The sequence below is a fragment of the Moschus berezovskii genome, chromosome 2 (genome assembly GCF_049115385.1).
Source record: "Moschus berezovskii isolate FMDL1 chromosome 2, NW_MosBer_1.0, whole genome shotgun sequence".
NCBI lineage: Eukaryota > Metazoa > Chordata > Mammalia > Artiodactyla > Moschidae > Moschus > Moschus berezovskii.
Window position 1 is genome coordinate 122141349 of NC_142461.1, and position 23671 is coordinate 122165019.

Here is a 23671-nt window from a genome sequence, read left to right on the forward strand (position 1 = left end):
TGGTTTAGGCAAGAGATTTGGAGATGAGTACTGCTTTAACAGGATAAGGAAAAAATACGAGAAGGTGCTATTAAGATTGAGACAAAAAGGAGAGCTGAGATGTCGCTATAATGCAAGATGACAAAACTAGAACATGGGAACAGACGGCAAGAAGAAGCCATTCAGAATTGCTGTGCCAAGAAATTATGAAACTTAACGATGATAACACCAACCACTCATTAATTACCTACACTATACTCAGTAATATAGCGTAAAAGGGACTTTTACTTTATAATAAATAACGGTAGTATAATAAATAATAGTAAAAAGTAATATAGAGTGAAAGGGACTTGACATAAATACTTCTTTTATCAACCTATACTTTATAATTTTCAAAAGGAAATTTTAAAAGGAAAATGTGTTTTCAGAATGAAGCATAAAACATTGGTTTATCTCACCCTTTCTCATTGCACCCCAAAACACAACATACACAATGTTAAACATCACATGTGAGAATGTCAGAAAAAACAACAACAAAAAAAAATAAGCTTTATCTTCTGAAGTAAAGGTCCATATTTTATTTTATACACTATTTGGGATAGGAGTTCTTTAAAATCACTTACAGAAAAAAAGTAACACTCTACAATCTATATTAAAACTGTATAACATTAAAGCCCATTTAAAAACTATATTCTTAAGACACATGAATATTATGTTGTGTTTACTTGGAGTTTTCTTATGAGTCTATTTCCCAAATAGATACTTTTTTATATTAAGTAAATTGAAGAGTATTAACACAGCAAAGCATTGACACTGGATTTAAGACTTCAGACCTACAGAATATTCACCATCTTCTATGATATATTTTCAAAAACTAAAAAGTTGCAGTTATAACACATAGGAAGGACAAGTCTAGAGCTCTAATGTACAGCATGATGATGAAAATAATACTGTATTGAACACAATTGACCCTTGAACACTGCCAGGGTTAGGGGTCTGACCCTCCTCACAGTGGAAACCTCGAATATAATTTATATAGTCAGTCCTCCTTATCTGAAGCTCCTTCATATTCGCGGCTCCTCATATTCAGTTTCTCTGTATCCACAGACTCAACTAATTGCAGATAGTCTAGTATTGTAGGGTTTACTAGCGAAAAGAACCTGTGCATCAGTGGACTGCAAGGAGATCAAACCAGTCAATCCTAAAGGAAATCAATCCTGAATATTCATTGGAAGGCCTAATGCTGAAGCTGAAGCTTCAATACTTTGGCCACCTGATGCGAAGAGCAGAATCATTGGAAAAGACCCTGATGCTAAGATTGAAGGCAGAAGGAGAAGGGAACGACAGAGAATGAGATGGCTGGATGGCATCACCGACTCAATGGATGTGAGTTTGAGTAAACTCTGGGAGTTGGTGATGGACAGGGAGGCCTGGTGTGCTGCAGTCCATGGGGTCACAAAGTCAGACAAGACTGAGCAACTGAACAACAACATAAGTGGACCTATGCAGTTCAGACCTCTATTGTTCAGGGGGCAAATGAACTAGAAATTTGCTGAAAACTAGATTTCAGCCACTCCCACTACACACAAAAGAAGTGATATATGAAAAGACAAATATATTTAATTAGCTTGACTGTAGTAATCACTTCACTGTGTTTATCCAATCATTATGTTGAACACCTTAAATATCTACAACTTTTATTTTTAAAGAATTAACAACTATAGGTGTGTGCTGCTAAGTTGCCTCAGCTGTGTCTTGACTCTTTGCGACCATATGGACTGTAGCCCTCCAGGCTCCTCTGTCCATGGGAGTCTCAAGGCAAGAATAATGGAGTGGGTCGCCATACCCTCCTCCAGGGGATCTTCCTGACCCAGGGATCAAACCCGTGTCTCTTATGTCCCCTGTATTGATAGGCAGGTTTTTAACCACTAGCACCACCTGGGAAGTCCCCCAAAACTATAGTTACCCCCTCAAATAAAGGCCTTTCCTGAGTGCCTTTTGGGAACCCAACTTGCAGTGGGGAGGAATCCTAAGGGTGTTCGGGAGAAAAATGGTCTTCCTATTCACTGTACAAAGTATAATGTAATATGTGGCTCTAATGTTAGTATCTAGAATACAATCCCCAGTCCCGTTCCTATGAAAAAGGTGATAGCATTTATTCATTTCTGATAGTACAACATAATTTGTCCAAATCTTACTTTAGCAACCAAAATAGTGCCCTGGTGGTATGATGAAATCCTTGCAATTTCTAAAAGCAACTGATTATTTGGAGTCAGTAACTGCCCAGGAATAAAATCAACATCTCTTTACATCATGTCCACATAAGAAAAGATAAACTTTAAGAATCTGTGGGCCAATATCTCTGAGCTTGCAGGACAGGCTCACCAGAGACAGCCTCTTGAAATGAAGCAGGCCAACGTGATGGAAAATGCCATCATATGCAGCCCCTAAAAAATACTATACCCAGACCACCCAGTTCCTCCAAACTCCTCATGTGATCAGGAGAAGTGCAAACATGTTTCTCAACTTGCCTTAAGAACCGGATCCAGAAACCCTGTGGTGACCGAGGAGGAACGGCACCCCCATGGTCAGCGGTACCATTGTACAAGGTTGTCTAACTTGGAACAATGTCCAACAGCCTCCTTGGCTGTGATGCCAACAAGGTATGAAAGAACGTCTGTGTGAAGAAAGGCGGTCAGTCAGGGTGACCCATACACTCATCCCCCAGTGAGAATCTGAACTCAATAATTTTAGTTCCTATTGAGCCAGCTACTGAAAGCCTTTCTCCTTGGATAAGCTTAAAATAGATCATACATGTATTCTATTGTAAGACACCCATATTAGGGTGCCTTTGATGATTCGGATCACTCAGCCACCCAGACTTAGCATGACAGTCTTTAAATTTCAAAATCTAAAAATTTTAAATCTTAATTCTTTAAAGACTGAAACCCAAGATGATATAAAACAAGTTGTCTATTAATAAATATGACACATGTAGAAGTTCATAGTCCAAAGTACTCTTGAAGCACAAGACTATCTGTTCTTCACTAAAATAGGGCCAATCACTCCTATTAATTCTTTTTTTTTTAGAAGTTCCACTCAAACTCCTTTACATATCAATTCCTTAGGGCTCTGTACTTATATAACCGACATCCTTCTTTAACATTTTATACCACATGTACAGAATATAGAACTGTTCTATAAGGACTTTTAAAGGTGACCTAAGGTATAGTTCTAGATTTCTGACACAATCCATAATGTCTAGGCTCTATTTCAAAACATTTTGGAGATCCTGGAATTATAACTTGAGCCTTCATCTTATTCCAAATTGCTGTACTCTCATTCACAAGCAGTTTCAACCTCAATAAGTCCTGCAATATAAAACTCAATTGAATTTACCTGGGGAGTACAGATATGGGCCACTAACTCTATTCTTGTTTGGAAGAATTAAATTACAATTTTGCAAAATGCTTAGAAACTTACAGGGATCAATACTGGATAAGACAAAGAGTCAGAAAAATAGATAAATATTCTCTCTACTGTGTCTTCATTGGGTCTGAATTATTCCAAGAGATAATTCCTGTACTCTCTTATAAGGATCTGGGATTTATACCAAAAAAATCATATGCTCTATTTTCAGTGATCTCATTTGTGTTATTTTGACCAAGACTTTTTCCCCTTCCAAGTCTGTCTCTTCCTGCAAAACTACAGAAATCACATGGGCTCTATCTAATAAATGAGTCATGCAGTAATTCCTCCATGAAAAGATTTTATGGACTTATAACTAAGAGGTCTAAGGAAATAGGTGCATTGAAAATAATTTAACCCACCTACCTACACACCAAAATGCTTTATCTACCTATTGCACTTACAGATAGAAACTCACTGATACTCACTGACATACTGATAATTTGATACACATTCACTGCGGCACTTACATTTTGCAAAAGATTGCATAGTTATGTTATAAATGGCACACTGATTCATCAAAAATGAAGAAAAGGAATGTATTCAAAACCATATGTTTCTACTGCGAAAGGAAAAGATATTATCACATCGATGAACCTAGTCCTATCTCTGCATCTATCACACAACATTTTATGTTTGTAGTTAATATCTTTTAAAATAGACTGTAAGTTTTTACAGACAAAGAGAGACATTAAGATATTTAAGTAGTCTGTCTCATTTCTGATAATTGGAGAAAAATCTCCCCTACCCCTTCCTCCATTTCTGTCTCTCTCTCTCATACACACACCCTGATTCCTGCTACAGATGCTACCTAAAGCACAGAAGACGCTCAAAAAAAAGTCTGTCAGATGAGCATGTCCCGACCCACATACATTCTCATCTCTCTGTACGTGGCTTTCCATACTCATTGATGAGTTCCAGCAAGTGTGGTGGGATGAGGAATACCTTATTTTCAGTATACTTGCGGCACCATCTTGTGGTAATCCTAGAGTGTTACAGTTTTGAGTTTAATTTCCAAAGTTCGGCAATGTCTGAGAAAAGGCTTTTGAGGATAAATTTTACATTTTAAATATACATGAGCTTCAGTGTAAGAAACGTGACTTACGGACTTTAGAAACCCACACACACATAGTAATAGTCAAAGTATCTATAACAGTGCTCTGACCCTAGAAGCTGTTTCTTGAATGTAGATAGGAATGAGAGTAAGGGATCATCAATAACAAGAACACAGGGCCTATGTTTTACACATTCTTTGTTTAGTCATTCTTATATTTTATGGCTAAAATAACTTCCTCTTAGATTAAAAATAAATTCTCTTTGACTGGAAAAAAGAAGGAAAGGAAAAAATAAAACCAACTGAAGCTCTTGGAGGCATCAAAGAAAAGCACAGAATATGGCAGCAAAGAAAAGAACACGGTGTAAAATGCTCCAGCTGACAACCCAGTTTCAGATCTTGCCCTCCATTTCCACCTCCAAACCATTCCCTCCACTCCCTGTTATAAAACCCAGCCTTACTTTCTCCCCTCGGCCCCCACAGCGTCCTCAATTTAAAATCTACTCAGTTCAGCCAGACGAAAGATGCCACGTCTCACACCAAGAGGCAGAGTCTCTCTTTCTATCAGTTGAATCTGCTGTGGTCTTTTGACTGGTTTGGACCAAAAGAACCCTGTGGTTGCAGCTTCCACTCTAGCTATATGGCAGTGTAACTCTGTGACCCACCTGTGATGAAGCCTAGCATAACCTCCAAAAGAAGAGTCTGCTGACGAGAGTGACCCAGCCTGCAGCCAGCATCAACTGCTAGGCATGTGCCTGAGGCCATCTGAGACCACCAAACCCAGGTGATGTGTCAGCTGCCTGCAGCCTCCAGTGAGTCCCAGATGAGAACCACCTAGCCAGAACCAGCCCTAGTCTCTGGCCCACAGAATCATGATTAAAAATTTTAAATGTGAAAAATAATAATAATAATTATAAAGCCTTCTGCCAATCTTCCCCAAACCTCTGATCTTTTTTTCTAATCCTCTCAATCAATTTCAGGCACATCTCAGCTTTTTACACATGTCAAGCTTTTTCTCAATTTATGATTCTAAACAGTCTCTTTACTCCCTTTGAATCACTTCCCCCCCAACTCTCTTTGTTTGACTAACTCCTGTCTAGTCTTAAAAGCTTAATCTTAAATGAGAGTAGAAATTCTTTGGGACTTAATTGAAGGTGGGAGAGAAAATGGACATTTTAGTTAGTAAACAACGGGGAAAAAGTAAACACTGATGATAAGAAAATAGCCCTGAATTCATTTTAACTTTGTGAAAAATTTGTTGTAAAAAAATTATGAGAGGTAATATATATAGAGAGATAGATCTTAGAGTTTGAATCTTTTAGTGTGGCTGTAGGAAAAGTCTCCAGATCTCTCTCCCTCTGGATTTACTTATCTGTAACATGAGGATGTTCATATTTATCTTGTTGGTTTGTGAGGCCCAAAGCCATTATTTCAGTCTTTTCATGATAACTCTATCTCCAGTGCACCTCAGATGAAGTACAGATGTGTCTGTCTTCCCACAACTTAGCAGAACCTCTGTGCTCTTGGTCTGATCTCACAGGTACCATCCACTGTCAAAGGCAGGATCACAGGTCACCCCTTAAGAGAGAATCCCTTGCCATTCTGAGGAAATAGGGATCCTTCGGAGAAGGCAATGGCACCCCACTCCAGTACTCATGCCTGGAAAATCCCATGGACGGAGGAGCCTGGTGGGCTGCAGTCCATGGGGTCGCTAAAAGTCGGACACGACTGAGCAACTTCACTTTCACTTTTCACTTTTATGCATTGGAGAAGGACATGGAGCCCACTCCAGTGTTCTTGCCTGGAGAATCCCAGGGATGGGGGAGCCTGGTGGGCTGCCGTCTATGGGATCGCACAGAGTCGGGCACAACTGAAGCGACTTAGCAGCAGTATCAGCAGCAGCAGCAAAGCCCAAGAATGAAATCAATCCTCCTTCTGCATGATAGACACATACCCTCCCTAAGGACACAAGGAGAATAGAATGTGAAGTTAACATTGATTACTCTATCTGGTGATCTACCTGCTTCTAATTTGCAAATGGAGATGAGATGGTTGGATGGTATCAGCAACTCAACGGACGTGAATTTGAGCAAACTCCGGGAGATGGTGAGGGACAGGGAAGCCTGGCATGCTGCAGTCCATAAGGTCGCCAAACGTCAGACACAGCTTAGTGACTAAACAACAGCTGGAAAGGGGAGAGTGTCAGAGTCTCATGGATCAGTGAATGAGAAGGGGGGACGTCCTCTGAACAGTGAAAGCCAGCCTTACCACATAGACAGGACTCAGCCAGAGAGAGCTTTCAGTTCAGTTCAGTCGCTCAGTCGTGTCCGACCCTCTGCGATCCCATGAATCACAGCACGCCAGGCCTCCCTGTCCATCACCAACTCCCGGAGTTCACCCAAACCCACCTCCATTGAGTCGGGATGCCATCCAGCCACCTCATCCTCTGTCGTCCCCTTCTCCTCCTGCCCCCAATCCCTCCCAGCATCAGAGTCTTTTCCAGTGAGTCAACTCTTTGCATGAGGTAGAGAGAACTTAGGGCCCCTATTTTCTGACTGAACTTGCACATCAGGTAAATTCTCTGAGCAGGATTAACCTATACGCACACGCTAGGTTAATTCTGCCCAGCTCAGCTGATCTCCATAGATGAGAGGCAGTAACACCATGGTGAAGAGTCAGGGTGCCTTGTTCCAAGTTCCAGCCTTGCCTCTTTTGGCTACTACCCAACCTCTTTATCCCTCACTCGCACTGTCCATCATAATAACAGTGTCTTCCTTGAAAATCTGTCGAGAGGCTTCAACTGACATACCCTACTTAGCACAGTATCTGGCATAAGTATCTGACATAGCTGCATTCACCCACCTAACTGCAGTCTTTCAGGCTGCCTTCACTGTTTTTATGATACTGGAGGAGGCACAGAGTTACTCAGACAACTCCCAGTGAGGGGTGGAGATTGGTTGAGGGGTTGGTGGGGCCACGTCAGTCTATTTCCATGACACCATCCCTCTTTTTCCCATGGCTCAGTGGTTCCCCCAGAGAAAGACAAGGAATGAAGAGCCACCTTTCTCTTTTCTGACCACTTCCCAATTACAAATTTATTTAAAGTAAGAAGCACCGTTTCTGGGTATAAATCCTCCTTGTTGGGTTAGTGTTCTCAGAGCGTGATTTTGGACAGGGAGCTTCCATATCATCTGGGAACTTGTTGGAAATGCAAGTTCTCGGGTTCCATCCCCAGCCTACTGAATCAGGAACTCTAAAGACGGAGCCCAGCACTCCACATTAGAACACAACCTCCAGGTGATTCTGATGCATGCTAAAATTCGAGACTCACTGGGTTAAACCATCAGCTATCAATGCACCAACTTACTTATATTTCTCAAGTTCAGATTCACCTCAGAGGATGAGAATGGTGACTGGAACAGAGACGGTAGAGAAATGTTAGAGTGATGGGCACTCAGGATGAAGATAGGTCTCAGGCTTTGACAGCAGAGGGCAGGATGAGGGTCACTAGCCACTCTGGACAGGAAATAAAGGTGGCCAATTTTTTGTGAAACTGGGAAGGCGTCTGTGCATTCAGCAGGTCCTGGGGAAATGACACCTAAGCTAGCATGTCTGAACTTGTTGGGAAAGCTTCTGATTGATGTAAACCAGAGTGGGATTAAAAAGAGAACTTAGAAAAGCTCTGAATTCCAGCAGTTATCCTTGATTTCTTTACATGTGTTTGGGCAATTATGTTTTTCCTATGCCTCTGACCCCATGGGACAAGGATGACTCTTCTCCCTGTTTCAACTCCTTTATACATTGCCAGATGGATGTCCCTTCCTTCCGCCTACACATATTTCATTCCAATAATAATAAACTATTTACAGTTCATGCAACATGCACTCACATTGCTGCCCTCTCTACCTGGAATGTTGTTTTTCCTTGAATAACCTGAAACTCATTTTATGACATTTACTGCAAGTATCACATCCTCTAGGAAGCCTTCTCTGATTGTTACAAAGTTGACTGTTCCTTTCTCTGTGTCACATTTACATTATCTGTAGATCGTCATTGTTCTCAGCATATCACATTGTCATTTCCTTATCTGACCTCTCTTGACACTTAAGAAAAGGGATTGTATTTTATTAATCTCTGTAGCTGCTTGATCACTTTTAAAAATCAAACCCCCAAATCTGTGTTCATTATTATATCTGATGATGCTACTAGAATTGTAATATCTTTATTACAATTTTTAACTGAAATTTTTATTGAGATAATTAAAGATTCACATGCAGTTATATGAAATAATACAGGGAGTTCCTTTGAGCACTTTGTCTCACCACCACTGAATGTAACAGTTTATAAAACTATAGAATAAGATCACAGTCAGGATGCTGACATGGACACAATCTACCAATCCTATGCAGATTTCCCCAGTTTTACTTCAAGTCAAAATGGTTCAAAATTGGAAAGGAGTACGTCAAGGCTGCCTATTGTCACTCTGCTTATTTAACTTATATGCAGAGTACATCATGAGGAATGATGGGCTGGATGAAGCACAAGCTGGAATCAAGATTGCCAGGAGAAATATCAATAACCTCAGATATGCAGAAGACACAACCCTCATGGCAGAAAGCAAAGAGGAACTAAAGAGCCTCTTGATGAACGTGAAAGAGGAGAATGAAAAAGCTGGCTTAAAACTCAGCATTCAAAAAATGAAGGTCATGTCATCCAGTCCCATCACTTCATGGCAAATAGATGGGGAAACAATGGAAATAGTGACAGACTTTATTTTGGGGGGCTCCAAAATCACTGCACATGGTGACTGCAGCCATGAAATTAAAAGACGCTTGCTCCTTGGAAGAAAAGTTATGACCAACCTAGACAGAATATTAAAAAGAAGAGACATTATTTTGACAATAAAGGTCTGTCTAATCAAAGCTATTATTTTTCCAGTAGTCATGTATGGATATGAGAATTGGACCATTAAGAAGGCTGAGTGCTGAAGAATTGACGCTTTTGAACTGTGGGGTTGGAGAAGACTCTTGAGAGTCCCTTGGACAGAAAGGAGCTCAAACTAGTATATCTTAAAGGAAATCAACCCTGAATATTCATTGGAAGGACTGATGTTGAAGCTGAAGCTCCAATACTTTGGCCACCTGATGCGAAGAGCTGACTCATTTGAAAAGTCCCTGATGCTGGGAAAGATTGAAGGCAGGAGGAGAAGGGGACAACAGAGGACAAGATAGTTGGATGGCATCACCAACTCAATGGACATGAGTTTGAGCAAGCTCTGGGAGATGGTGATGGACAAGGAAGCCAGGCGTGCTGCAGTCCTTGGTGTCTCAGAGAGTCAGGCATGACTGAGGGACTGAACAACAACAATTTGTATTCCTGTGTATGTGGGCACGTGTATGTGTGTGTCACCTGTGTAGATTCCTGAATCCACTGCCACAGGATCCCTCATGGTGACCTTTTATAATCATATCCATTTCCCTTCGTCAGGGAAGGAAAGCCACAACACTCAGGAAGCACTAATTATCCTTTAAACTTCTGTCATGTCAAGAATGTTATACAAGTAAATGCATTCGTAGTATGTACTGATAAAATTGTGCAACTGATTTTTTTCACTAGTGTAATTCCCTAGAGATTAATCCAAGTTGTTGCAAGTATCAATAGTTCATTATTCATCTAGTAGTTTTATTTTCACACTTCCCTTGATAACAAATGCTGTTGAACAGCTTCTCATGCAGTTATTTCTATCTGTTCATCTTCAGTTAAATTTGTCTTCCTATCATTTGCAAATTTTCTAATTGGATTGCCTTCCCTCCCCTCAACTGTTGTGTTCTGAGAGTTCTTCATGTGACTAGATCCTTCGTTGGATAAGCGGTTTGCAAATATTTTCTACCATCTGTAGCTTATATTTTCACTATCTTCCCATGGTATTTTACCAAGCAGAAGTTCTTAATTCTGAATGAAGTCTAATTTATCAATTTCACTTTTTTGGATCATGCTTTTGGTGTCAAGTCACAACTCTTTGCCTAACCCTAGGTCCCAGAGAATTTCTTCCATTTTTCCTCTAAAAGTTTTGACATTTTTATGCTTTACTTTAAATCTATGATCCATTTTGGTTAATTTTTATATATGGTGTAAATGTTTGTCTTAGGAGTTGTTTTTGTTTTGCTTATAGATGTGCTATTGCTCCAGCATCATTTGTTGAAAAGACTATTTTCCTGTCATTAAATTGATTTTGAATTGTCAAGCGTCAATTGAGCATATCTGTGTGGATCTACAGTTCTGGGTTCTGTAGTTGGTTTTTTTTTTCTATTGATCTACATGTCTATAACTCCACAGTATGTGTATGTGTTAGTCATTCAGTCATGTCTGACTCTTCGCAACCCCATGGACTTTAGCCCACAAGGCTCCTCCATCCTGGGAATTCTCCAGGCAAGAATACTGGAGTGCACTGTCATTTACTTCTCCAGGGGAACTTCCCGACCCAGGGATCAAACCTGGGTCTCCTGCATCATAGGCATATTCTTTACCATTTGAGCCACCAGGAAAGTCCCTGTTCCTCCACAAAACAAAGCAAAAAAACAAAAAATAACCCCACCATTCTTTTGATTACTTCAGCTATATAGTAAGCCTTGATATTGGACAGAGATTTTTTTCCTCCTTTATTTCTTTGTCAAGGTTGTTTTAGCTGTACAGCTGTGTTTTGCTATATTATTTTAGGTTAATCTCTTTGTCTACAATAAATTCTGCTGGGTTCTGATAGGAACTGCATGAAACCTATAGATCAACTTAGGGCGAACTGCCATTTTAACTATGGTGAGTTTTCCAATCCATGAATATGGTATATTTCTCTACTCATTTGATTTCTTTTCCTAATATTTTGTGATTTTCAGCACATGGATTCTGTACATGTTTTTTAAGGATATATCTAAGTACTGATATTTTATTTTGAGGGTGATTATAAATGATACTGTACTTTTAAGTTTTTATATGTTCATTTTATGGCAACCCACTCCAGTATTCTTGCCTGGAAAATCCCATGGACAGAGGAGCCTGTTAGGCTACAGTCCATGGAGTCTCAAAGAGTCGGATACGACTGAGCGACTTCATTTTCTTTTCTTTTTTAGTGATATACAAAGACATGCAACTGGTTTTTATTAGTTGTCTATCAGGTAAACTTTCATAGATTCTTTGGGATTTATATATAGACCATTGTGTCATCTGCAAAGACAGAAAATTTTATTTCTTCCTTTCCAATCTGTATGCCTTTTATTTTTTTCTTGCCTTACTATGGTGCCCAGAATTTCAGGTACTATGCTGAATAACAGATGGGTAAGTGGACATCATTACCTTGCTCTTGATCTCAGGGGAAAAAAAACATCTTTCACCATAAAAATGATGTTAGCTGAGACTTTTTGTAAATATTCTTCATTAAACTGAGGCAATTCCCCTCTGTTCTTAACTTGCTGAGAATTTTTATCAAAAATGAGTGTTGGGCTTTATCAAATGCTTTTACTGCAACAATCAATATAACCACATGATTTTCTTATTTAGCTGCTGATATGGTATTTCATATTTGTTGATTTTCAAATGTTGAACCAGTCATGCATATCTAGAATAAATCTCACTTGGTCATGGTAAACAATTATATTTATGCATTGATGGATTCAGTTTGTTTATATTTTGTTGAGAATTTTTCAGTCTAGGTTCATGAGAGATACTAGTCTGTAGTTTTCTTTTTTTATATTTTATTTGTCTGGTTTTGATATCAGGGTAATTCTGCTCATAAAATACATTGGGAACTGTTTATTCCTCTTCTATTTTCTGAAAGAAACTGTGCACTATTGGTGTTCTTTAAATACTTGGTATGATTTTCCAGTAAAACCATATGGATCTAGAACTTTCCTTTGGGGAGCTTTGTAATTATGAGTCCTACAGTGCAGATTCTGTAGTAATATCATCTGTTCTGTGTCTTCTTTCTTTTTCATCTTTGTCAGTCTTATTAGAGGCTTGTAAACTTCATTGATCTTTTTCAAGGAGCCAATTTCTTGTTTTATTGATTTTTCTCTGACATTCTCTTATTTTCACTTCAGAGGTTTCTGCTCCTGATTTTTATCATTTCTTTCTACTTGCTTTGGGATATATTTTCTCTTCTTTTTTAGTTTCTTACAATAGGGGCTTACTTATTGGAGACCTTCTCTCATTTTCTAAAATAAGCATTGAGTGCTATAAATTTCCCTCTCAATGCTATTTTATTAACATCCTAATATTTTTTATATTTAAAAATTTTTTCATTTTCAAAAATTTTTATTAAATATTTTTAACTTAAATAATTTTATTTCCTTTGGGTCTTACTCTTTTACTCATGAATTACTTAAGAAATATGTTGTTTAATTTTCCTGTTGGTTTTCTATTATAGATTTCCAGTTCAATTTCATTATGATCAGGGAACATACTGTTCATGATTACAATTCTTTTCAATATGTTAAGGTTTGTCTTATGGCCCAGAATATGGTGTCTCCTGGTGAATATTCTATGGGCATTTGAAATTAAAAAATGCATTCTACTATTGTTGGGTAGAATGCTATATAAATTAGTTAGATGCTGTTGGTTGGTCGAGTTGTTCAGATCTTGTATACCCTTGATGATTTTCTCTCCAGTAAATCTATCAGTTATTGAGAGAGAGGTGTTGAAGTCTTCAATTGAGGATTTATATATTTCTTCTTTCAGCTCCGTAAGTTTTTGTTTCAAGTATTTTTGAAACTTTTGTTTGTTATATGAATATTTAGAGTCATTATGTCTTCCTAGCAGATTGAACCTTTTATCACAATGTAATGTCTACCTTTGTGGCTAGTAATTTTCTTTGCTCTAAAGTCTACCTTATCACATATTAATATAGGTCATTCTGCCTTTTCAAAATTACTGTTTGCATGGCATATTCTTTTCCATTCTTTTACTTTCAGCCTACTTACATCATTGGCTGCAAAGTGAGTTTCTTGTAGCAGCATATAGCTGGGTAATTTTTTTATTTTGTTCTGAAGCTCTCTGTCTTTTGACTGGTATATTTGGGCCAGTTACATTTAAAGTAATTATTCATATATTAGTGCAAAGTCTGACATTTTATTATTTGTTTTCTATTTATGTCCTCTGGTTCTCATTTATGTTTCTTTCTTTTTATTTTTGGTCATCCTGTGGGTTATTTGAACATTTTTTAGGACTCCACCTTAATTTATTTATATTCTCTCTGACTGTATTGCTTTCTAAAATTTTCATAGTGGCTGATTATATTACAACCAGTCATATGTATGGGTATTTTAATACCTGTAATTATGGCCATCTACCAGTATCACCATTTAACTACTTCAAATGAAAGTATAGGAACTTTACTTCCATTAGGCTCCTTTAACTTACCCACATTTAATTATTAATTTATTGAGCATCATAAGTTTTGTTTCAGTCATCAAACATGATTTAAGAAGCTTATGAGGAAAATAATAATGTGAGGATTAATTTTATGTGCCTGGGTCACAGTCTGCCCAGATATCTGGTCAAACGTTATTCTGGGTGTTTCTGTGAGTTTGTCTTTGGATGAATTTCACACTGCGTGTTAGGTAAGATGTAGATTTTATTCTGAAAGCATGAAGAACACGGAAACATTCAGAACAAGAATTATATGAACGAACTTGCATAACAGATTGTACTTCCTTGCACTGTGGAGTTAGTGTTTACCATGATGACAGAGGAATCACAGCTACAGTAATAAAGAGGGCTTATTAAATGTGTTGGGAAAGCGAACGAATAAGAAATTTTCACTATAGGAAAACAGTCTTTAGTTAGGATGAACATATGTACACTCATACGTGTATGCATATGGAACTGTATACATTCTTATTGATTTGTTATATAAATGATTTAATAATACTGTATCTACCCAATTCCATCATAATTTCAAACCTTCAGTAAAATATACTACCCACATATCTATTGATTGATGAATTTTGAAGGATTATTAAACTAGCCCACATTTGCATTAATTTTAAGCAGAGAAAAGAGAACACAGGGAGTAGTTGAGAAAAAAATAATTCCCCAAATTAAAAAAAAAAAAACATGGAATTAGACTGAAATTTATCCAATGGATTCCCTTTTGGAACTTATGGAAAGACCTAGAATTACGAAAAAAATGTGAAAGTAGTTCTCCATGACTTCCTTTTGTCTAAAAAAGTTAAGGTGATCTCAAAATGTTGGAGAAATAAACATAAGAAACTTGAGGCCATCTATATTTTTTCTTTTTCTTTCTTTTCTTTTTTAAAATTTATTTATTTTAGTTGGAGGCTAATTATTTTCTTAAAGAATCAGTTACTTTAAAATGAAGGCTGTACTGAATATAATTTTTAAAAATTTTTATTAAAGTATAGCTGATTACAATATCATGTAAATTTCAAGTATCATGTAACAGCACAATTACCTGAAACTTTTAAATTGTTTCCATGTCTTGGCTGCTATAAACAATGCTGCAATGAATACTGAGGTGCATGTATCTTGTCAAATTACAGTTTTCTCCAGATATATGTCCATGAATGAGACTGTAGTATCATACAGTAGCTCTGTTTTTAGCTTTTTAAGGAACCTCCATAATGTTCTCCACCATGGTTGTACCAATTCAGATTTCCACCAACAGTATAGGAGGGTTCCTTTCTCTCCACGTCTTCTCCAGTATTTATTATTTGCAAACTTTTTGATGATGGCCATACTGACTAGTATGAGGTAGCTTTGATTTACATTTCTCTAATAATCAGTGAGGTTTAGCATATCTTCATGTGCCTTTTGATCATCTATATGTTTTCTTTAAGAAATGTCTATTTAGGTCTTCTGCCCATGTTTTGATTGGGTTATTTGTTGTTGTTGTTTTAAATTGAGCTGTATGAGCTATTTACATATTTTGGAAATTAATCCCTTATCAGTCACATCATTTGCAACCCATTCTGTAGGTTGTCTTTTCATTTTATTTATAGTTTCCTTTGCTATGCAAAAGCTTTTAAGTTTAATTAGGTCCCATTTGTTTATTTTTGTTTTTATTTCCATTACTCTAGGAGATAGATCTAAAAACATATTACTACAACTCATGTTGAATTTCACATTTTAATCTATAGACTGAGTAAAACAAATTCCTCCTTCTTTATGGATGGGTCTCATCCAGTCAGTTGCAAGCCTGAATAGGACAAAAGGCTGACCCTCCCCTGAGTAAGAGGGAATTCCTCCTGCCTGACTGCCTTCAACCTAGGCTATCAATTTTTTTCTTGCCTTCTAATTTAAACTGAAATAGCAGTTTTTCCTGATCTCAAGTCTGCCAGTTTTTGAACTGGAACTACACCATCAGACCTCTTGGGTCTCTTGCTTTTTGATTGCAGATCTTGGGACTTTTCAGCTTCCATGATCACATGAGCCAATTCCTTTAATAAATATTCTTATGAGCACACACACATACCCCCTATTGATTCTGGTTCTCTGGAGAACTCTTACTGATACAGTTATTGCATGCACCTATATTTTTGCTTTTTCTCTGTTTAATTTTTATTGAAGTATAATTGCTTTACAATGTTTATTTCTGCTTTTTCAGTCGTTTCTTCCTTCCTGAAGCTCTAAGGTTTATTCTTTTATCATGTCCCTTCTATTTGAAAAACTTCCTTTGGTCAATCTTTAAAGGTAAACCTGCTAAAATGATAAATTCCCTGGTGGCTCAGATGGTAAAGCATCTGCCTACAATGTGGGAGACCCAGATTCGATCCCTGGGTCAGGAAGATCCTCTGGAAAAGGAAATGGGAACCCACTCCAGTACTCCTGCCTGGAAAATCCCATGGACTGAGGAGCCTCGTAGGCTACAGTCCATGGGGTCGCAAAAAGTCAGACATCACTAAGTGACTTCACTTTCACTTTCTTACAAAACTTATCACGTGGTGACAGAAACTGACTCTCAGGCAGTGTGGGGTACCTCTTTCCCTGAAGTTCCAGCTAGATTTGGAGTTGGGAACAGAGGGTGCTTATAGGATTACACAGTGCCAAGGCTCAGATAGGAGACTTTATGGCCTGGTTGTCACTTCTGCACACAGGCATCTGCTGAGAGATTTTTCTTTCTGTCTGATATTTATCTTCTGGCACTGTGAGGATGTTCCCTTGTTAACAACTCTGAGGGACCTTCAGGTAGGCCTGCACTTTGCTCATGGCACACGGGAAACATTCTCCCTCCACTACTCCAATCCCAGACGCTGGAAAAGCTGCTTCCTTGCTTCTCTCAGAAGCTCCTCTGTGGTTCCCAGGCTCATCCAGCAGCCTCTGGGCTCACTAAGCTCACAGGCAGTCAGAAGACTGCTTCAGGTCCATCTACTCACCTTGCTAGGGACCAGGAATACCAGTCTTTGTGGATCGATCGAGGGATAGAAGCCTGCAACTATTTCGTCCAAAACCAAGAGTTATCTGTGGTTCTCTGTTATTTCCACCTCTCCTTGGTTCCGGAAGGGGAAAGGCGTAGGGATCCTTCTCATACAGACGGAGTTATTTAAGCTCTTTTTGCTTCTCCTCTAATTCTTCCTTCTGTAACCCAGAGTGTTCTAAAATAGCTTTAGGTACACGCTAAGCATCTTCCTGTTCTTCCAAAAGGAACACACTAAATTCTAAATTTAGTGAAAAAACTGCCAGTGGTTGAGGGTCAGTCGCCTCTTATTCAGAAAAATGGCTCAAGTGCCAACTACCACCCTGTGCACCCCCCACCTAACCTGCAACCCCAAAACCATAACAAGACCAACAGAGAGGAGAGGAAGTTCCCTCTGAGGTTAACAGTTGTTGGAAGGCTATGTCTACAACTCTCCTCTGGGGAGGAGACATGCTTCTATTTTCCCCCCTGTGTTAATCTGCTCAGGCTGTTTTAACAAAGTACCACAGACTGGGTGGCTTCACAATACAGATTTATCATCTCACAGTTCTGGAGGCCCGGAAGAATGAAGGTGCTGCAGGATGGGTTCTCACTGATGGAAGGGTCGGTTCCAGGCCTCTCTCCTCAGTTTGAAGATAATCCCCTTCTCCCTGTGTTTCCACATCACCTGTGCGACCTGTCTTTCAACCAAGATTTCCACTTTTTACAAGGACACCGGTCACACTGGATTAGAGTCAACACTAATGACCTTGTTTTAATGTAATTTCCTTTGTAAAGATTTCTGTTTCCAAATAAGGTCACATCCTGAAGTACTGGGGATTAGGACTCCAGTTTATCTTTTCTTTCTGAGGGGTAAGTGTAAGTCCCTAAAGCCAAGTGACGCGCACAAAGGGGAGCTTGGCACTTTGCTCCCTGATGCTACCTGATTTGTCAGTGGACTTGCCAGTCTCCCCGTGCTACCTGAGCAGGTAAGAGAAAAGTGGAGGGAAGACCCCCACCTCCATCTCCTCCACCTCTACCTGCCTGGGCCCCACTAGCTCTAGGTTTTCAGGAAGGATGTTAGTGGTCAGGTGGATTCTGCACATGACCTCAGGTCCCAAGAACTGGCACACAGGTGAGAGAGGAGGACACAACCTTGCCAGGGATAACTCAGTGTGGGAGAAAGAAGAACACGCAGTGGAGGAATAGAGTCTTTTGCTACTGACTTAAGGTAAAAAGGAAGATACAACTAAATCTCAGGAACCCGCCCATGTCTATGGGACTGAAGGGAGCTCTTCATCCACAGGTTCTGCCAGGAGCATCTGTGACCCACAACCAGAATAGCAATTACCTAGATGAGTAGCCTGGAGGGCTGCAGGCCATGTGGTCACAAAGAGTCAGACACGACTGAGCAACTATACATGCAGGCAGGCATGCACCAAGAATAGCCCCACAACTCTGTCAAGGCTGCAGGGCAAGGCCACCTCCCCACACCTCCATAATTCCAGTAGGAAATAGATAGTCAACTGGTCAAAGCTGAGGAAAGGGACTGGAAGTAAATCAAACCATGTCAGCCTTGCTGTTCATTGAGCTGAGACTCTAAACAATAATGTGCTGCTGCTGTAGCCGCACTAAGGTATATTCTGTTCCCAGTCCTGTTGTTCACTTGGCACGAGACCACGGGCAGCTTCCCCTCTCACTGGGTTACATAATACAACTTCCAATGACTCTGGCTTGTATCAGTCATCTTATAATGTAATAATATGTATTTAACCTTTTTGCTATTGGACATTCAGGATACAGTTTGTATTTTTGAATTATAGATCATCACAATCATCTTTGTAAATACATCTATGTCCAATTTCTATTTCAAAGAGGAGACATTATTATCCTCACTTTTTTTCAGATGGGAGGATTAATGCGAACCAATTTCAGATGTTAAGTGACTTGCCTCCATCACATGCTAAACCCAAGTCTTCTGCAAAAGAATCACTGACTATATTATCAGTAAATGAAAACTCTCCTTTCTGCCTAATGTAAAACTTGAAAAGCTATCTCATTTTCTCACCCATTTTACTATATATTAATATACTGTTATACTAGCTAATGAGCTATGTTTTATTTATGGAATATATCCATAATATTCTGTATACGTCTTAACTAAATGTATTTTATATCAGCTGGATAATTTCATTAGCATGAGAGAAAGATGGAAAAATTCATGAATTGGAGTTTTAAATATCTGTTTTCAAAACCCATTAGAGAGACGTAGTTTACCATGATGGTAACCGTTTGTGATCACAAATATATTACAGGACATGGGTCTGAATTTAATCTGAGTTTATCACATGGTAGAAGACAGCAGCAAAGTACTGATGAAGATTTACGGGCTCACTATTCCTTAAATATGGTTGGAACTCTGATCTGCCATTTCCATGCTGTATAAACCTGCATAAATTTGATCTCTGCACCTCTATTCCTATTTTATAAATTAGGAATAATTTTAGTACCTACCTCAGGGTTCATGAGAAGATTAAATGAGAAAATTCCTATAAGGTTCTTATCTTAGGGACAAAATATACTCTACAGAAAATGTTCCATGAATGTTATCTACTAATATTGCTTCTTTTAGAAACCATAGGTTAACCTCCATTTAAACATAGATAATGGATTCAGGGTTATTTACCCTCTGATTTAGATACAAAAGAGTCATCAGTTTTTACCCTAATACCAACTATATTTTTAATATGTAAATACAGATACATTAATACATCTGAAAATATTTATAAAAAATTATCATCATAATAAGTAAATAGAAAACAGAAAAGTAGTCTTTCCCATTTATAATAAAGGGCTTCCCTGGTAGCTCAGATGGTAAAGGATCCACCTGCAGTACGGGAGACCTGGGTTTGATCCCTGGGTTGGGAAGATCCCCTGGAGGAGGGCATGGCAACCCACTCTAATATTCTTGCCTGGAGAATCCCCATGGACAGAGGAGCCTGGTGGGCTACACAGAGCCTGGTGGGCTACACAGTCCATGGGGTCACAAAGAGTCAGACATGACTGAGCGACTAAGCACAGCACATTATAATAAATGTGTATTTTATCTTATATCTTGTAAGTTCCTACAAGTTCTTTCACAATATGATAAATATTGACAGATGAAAATAATGAAATTCAATCATATACTGGGTAAGCAGTTAGGTTTAGCTTAAAATACAAAACTGATTACAGCAAACACACACAAGCCATTTTTGTTGGAGTTTAATGTGGATCATGATATAACTTCATGAAATCAAACACTATGTAACAGCACCAAGTGAAATTCCAACACAGGGCTGTACCCCAACACCTCACTTCAAGTTGAAGCCTCATTACCAAAGCAAACACTTGCTAGAGAGGAATTTGGCGCTTTCTCCCACTTTTAGGAGGAGGATTATTCTGACCTCCCAGGTAAACCTGTGGAAGATACCTACTTTCTGTAGAAATAGTCACCATGGAAAACAGTACACCACATTTTCTTTAGTTGTGTCACAGATGAGCCTGCCCGAAGACCAGCAATGGGGAGGAGGCAGCCTTGCCCAAGGATAAAGGATTTGTAAGACTGTGAAGAAATCTGGGCAGATTCGGGAATGACAAAATCCCTAAGCCTCTACCTCTGCCCAGCCCACAGGAAAGGGTGAGAGGCAGGAGGCAGGGAAAGAGCTTGCCATGGCGCTGGACCTCAGGGGTAAGCCTTGTTGGTTTTGGCAATGCCTGTTCCCGTTGTTAGAACACGGCCTGCATGCTGCGCCAACTCCCCAAAAGAATATAAGGCTTGTAGCACACAAGATGAATGCTCCTTTCCTGCGTCACAGGGTGTTATAAATAAAATTGGAGCTTTTTATGTACAATCTAATAGTACGCTACTCAATGGAAAGCAGAGGAAGGAGATGAAAGAAAGCCTCACTTTGCATAGAGGAGAAGAAATGGACATCAGCATCCATTTGAAACACATTTCAAAATATGTCAAGGCATGTTTGCACACTATGGAGATACGGAATTAAGCCTACAACCCAACATACAAATTGTGTGTATATGTGTGTGTATGTATATCTATATATTGGAGAAGGAAATGGCAACCCACTCCACTACTCTTGCCTGGAGAATCCCATGGATGGAAGAGCCTGGTAGGTTACAATCCATGGGGTCGCAAAGAGTCGGACACGACTGAGCGACTTCACTTATATATTTGTGCCTAGTATAATACAGATTAATAGCACTTTTAAAACGTATCCTGAGAAGTAACAAACAGCTCTTGGATTTTCCCTGTAGGAAGAAGAATATACATTGTGGCAGCAGTTTTAAGGTGAAAGATATGCCATGCTCTAAATCCTTCGTTTTCTAGAGAGGAAGCATTTCTCCCAGAAGGAAAAGGGGCCCCAGGCCCCCACCTACCTGTGCTGGTGTGGGCACTGGGGCTGGCTGGGGGTGGCGGCCCGGAGCCCTGGGCTGGGGGTGAGGGCTGTCCATCACTCAGCTGCTTGACTCGCTTGCGGTGAGATTTGCCATTGTAATGGAGCTGGGCCTGGGCTGCAGAGTTTAGCTGGATGTTGCACACCTCACAGAAGGAGAAGAGAATTTTCTTTCTCTCTTTACTCAGCTGGTCCTCAGGCCCATTGCTCTTTATCCCCTTTTCTTCAAGGCCCCTTAGAAAAGTTGCCATATTCATAATTCCATCTTCAGAGTAGTTGTCAGGGCTTAAGGAATACTTCACACCTTAAAAAAAGTACAAATGCCTGTAAAATATATGCCTTCTTATTTTCTAGCATGATTATGATTAGTTTTTATGGTTTAAGCTAAAGTCTCCCAGCTACTCAGCAGTCATACTTGGAAAAAAATCACCCAAAGTACTTAACTGGGCAGACATGATCTTTGCACATGTGCTCCCTCTGTCTGGAGCATTTTCCACTCCATCCTTGTCTCCTCCTCCCATCACCTCTCAATTCTCTTGCCCTTTTAACTCCTGCTTACCCTGAGACCTTAGCTGGTGCATTACTCTCTCCGGGAAAGTTGTCTGACCCTAGAAAGAAGCAGATTCCTGTCTACATGCTTGCACAGTTCTATGTGGCCTCCCTTCAGAACACCTCTCACCCTGCGCACTTCATCCGTATGAGTGCACTTATTTGGCTTATGTTTGTTTCCTCAGTAGAGAGTGAACTCGGTGGGGGGCATAAACCTCATTTCTGGATATCCCTTGGGCCTAGAACTGCACCTTTCACATAACAGACATTCAAATATCTGTTTAAGGAAGGGATAACGGATGCTATGAATCCATACTATCAGAAAGGATATGTGTAGACACAGAGGTATATATAATACACACACACACCTCCACACCTGCCAACAAATACATGCTCTAACTTGGGGAGGAGGCGAACAACAAAGACGAAAACACATCACGTCTGAAACTTACACTGGGTTGTATTCCAAAAGCCCCTTCATAAGTCAGCCAGTGAGAATTTGAACATATTTTCTTATAGATGTGGTCAAATTGTTTTTAGGTGTCCAGATTAGCCCATAAACATCAATTTCGTCTTTGATGAGGCTGAAATGCAGAACATCTGAAATACAAAATAATAGAAATATGATATATGGTAATCCAATAATTGAAAAATAGAAAAAAGTAAAACAGACTAAGATAAAATTTGGTTTAAGTGCTTATTTTCATTTATCTAAAGATAAAATGATAAATTATAATCTAAGTAAAGATTTTAAAGGAGCCTTTCCAGTACCTGAAGAACCTTGGGTAATGAAGATAGCCTTGGCTTTTTATTTTGTTCAGTTCCACTTTGACATATGCAATTTTTTCATTTTAGTTAATACCAATATTACCCGTGTTTTGTACATATCATTGTGACTATTACAATGTTTTCGGTTCTCAACTAGAATAAAGAAAAAGATACTCTCATAGAGGAAAGAGGAGAACGATATTCAAAGAATATTTGGGCAAAAACTAAGGGAAAGGGGTATCCATGAAAAAGATTTGGCTGAGGTGGACCTTAGCATGCTAAGAGGGATGAAGTGTTCAGACAAAGGGAGGATCATAGCTTGTGAGGGATTCTGCCTGTGGGAAAAACTCCAAGATATTGGTCTGAGCAGTTGATTGATCCAGTTTGGCTTGCAGCTCTAGGGAGAAGCAACTAAAGACTAGTCCATATTTGGAGCATTCACCAGTTAAATGTTTAAAATTCAGAAAATAAATTATAGTACAGGGTATGACCATAGCGACATCGATTCCATGTATACAGTATGCCAAGGACTTCTTTACACTCACACACCTTTTTGCAAACTATACCATATGCCAAACCATAACCTTCAGAGAACTGTTAGAATGTTACTAATTTTGATGTGTCAAACCTCTTTGGTTCATAAATACTTTACCCTGATGCCACCAATTTAAGGAACTCTTTCTTTCACAAAACTTTCCTAATGAATCTATTCCTTTCAGCTCACCAAATAGACCCTTTTTTTCCTTAAAATCTATTCAGACTACACAAAAATCAGGTTTAAGCAATTCCTATAACTGAGTTACAAAAAATAATTCTGTTATAATTGAAGTGTGATTTGAACTGCCCATATACCAATATTTTTTGCTTTAGTCCCTAAATCGAAAATGCTACGTTGTCACAAAGCCCTTTTCCACATAAAACTTTAGAAAATATTAGTGCCATATAAAAGTTATGTTCAAACATATTACTTTGTACCCTGTCCTAAAATATTAAAAT

General features: G+C 39.0%; 1 protein-coding gene across 2 annotated transcripts in view; it reads right to left on the reverse strand.

The window, feature by feature from the left end:
• ZNF385B (zinc finger protein 385B) overlaps window positions 1–23671 on the reverse strand; it is a 372939-nt gene that overhangs the window by 345590 nt on the left and 3678 nt on the right. For both annotated transcript variants that reach the window (XM_055398886.2, XM_055398885.2), the window contains exons 2-3: window positions 22360–22507; window positions 21342–21662 (exon numbers count right to left, since the gene is read on the reverse strand). In XM_055398886.2, coding sequence (XP_055254861.1) covers window positions 21342–21615 — 274 coding nt within the window. In that variant the 5' untranslated portion in view covers window positions 21616–21662; window positions 22360–22507. The remainder of the gene's footprint in view (window positions 1–21341; window positions 21663–22359; window positions 22508–23671) is intronic.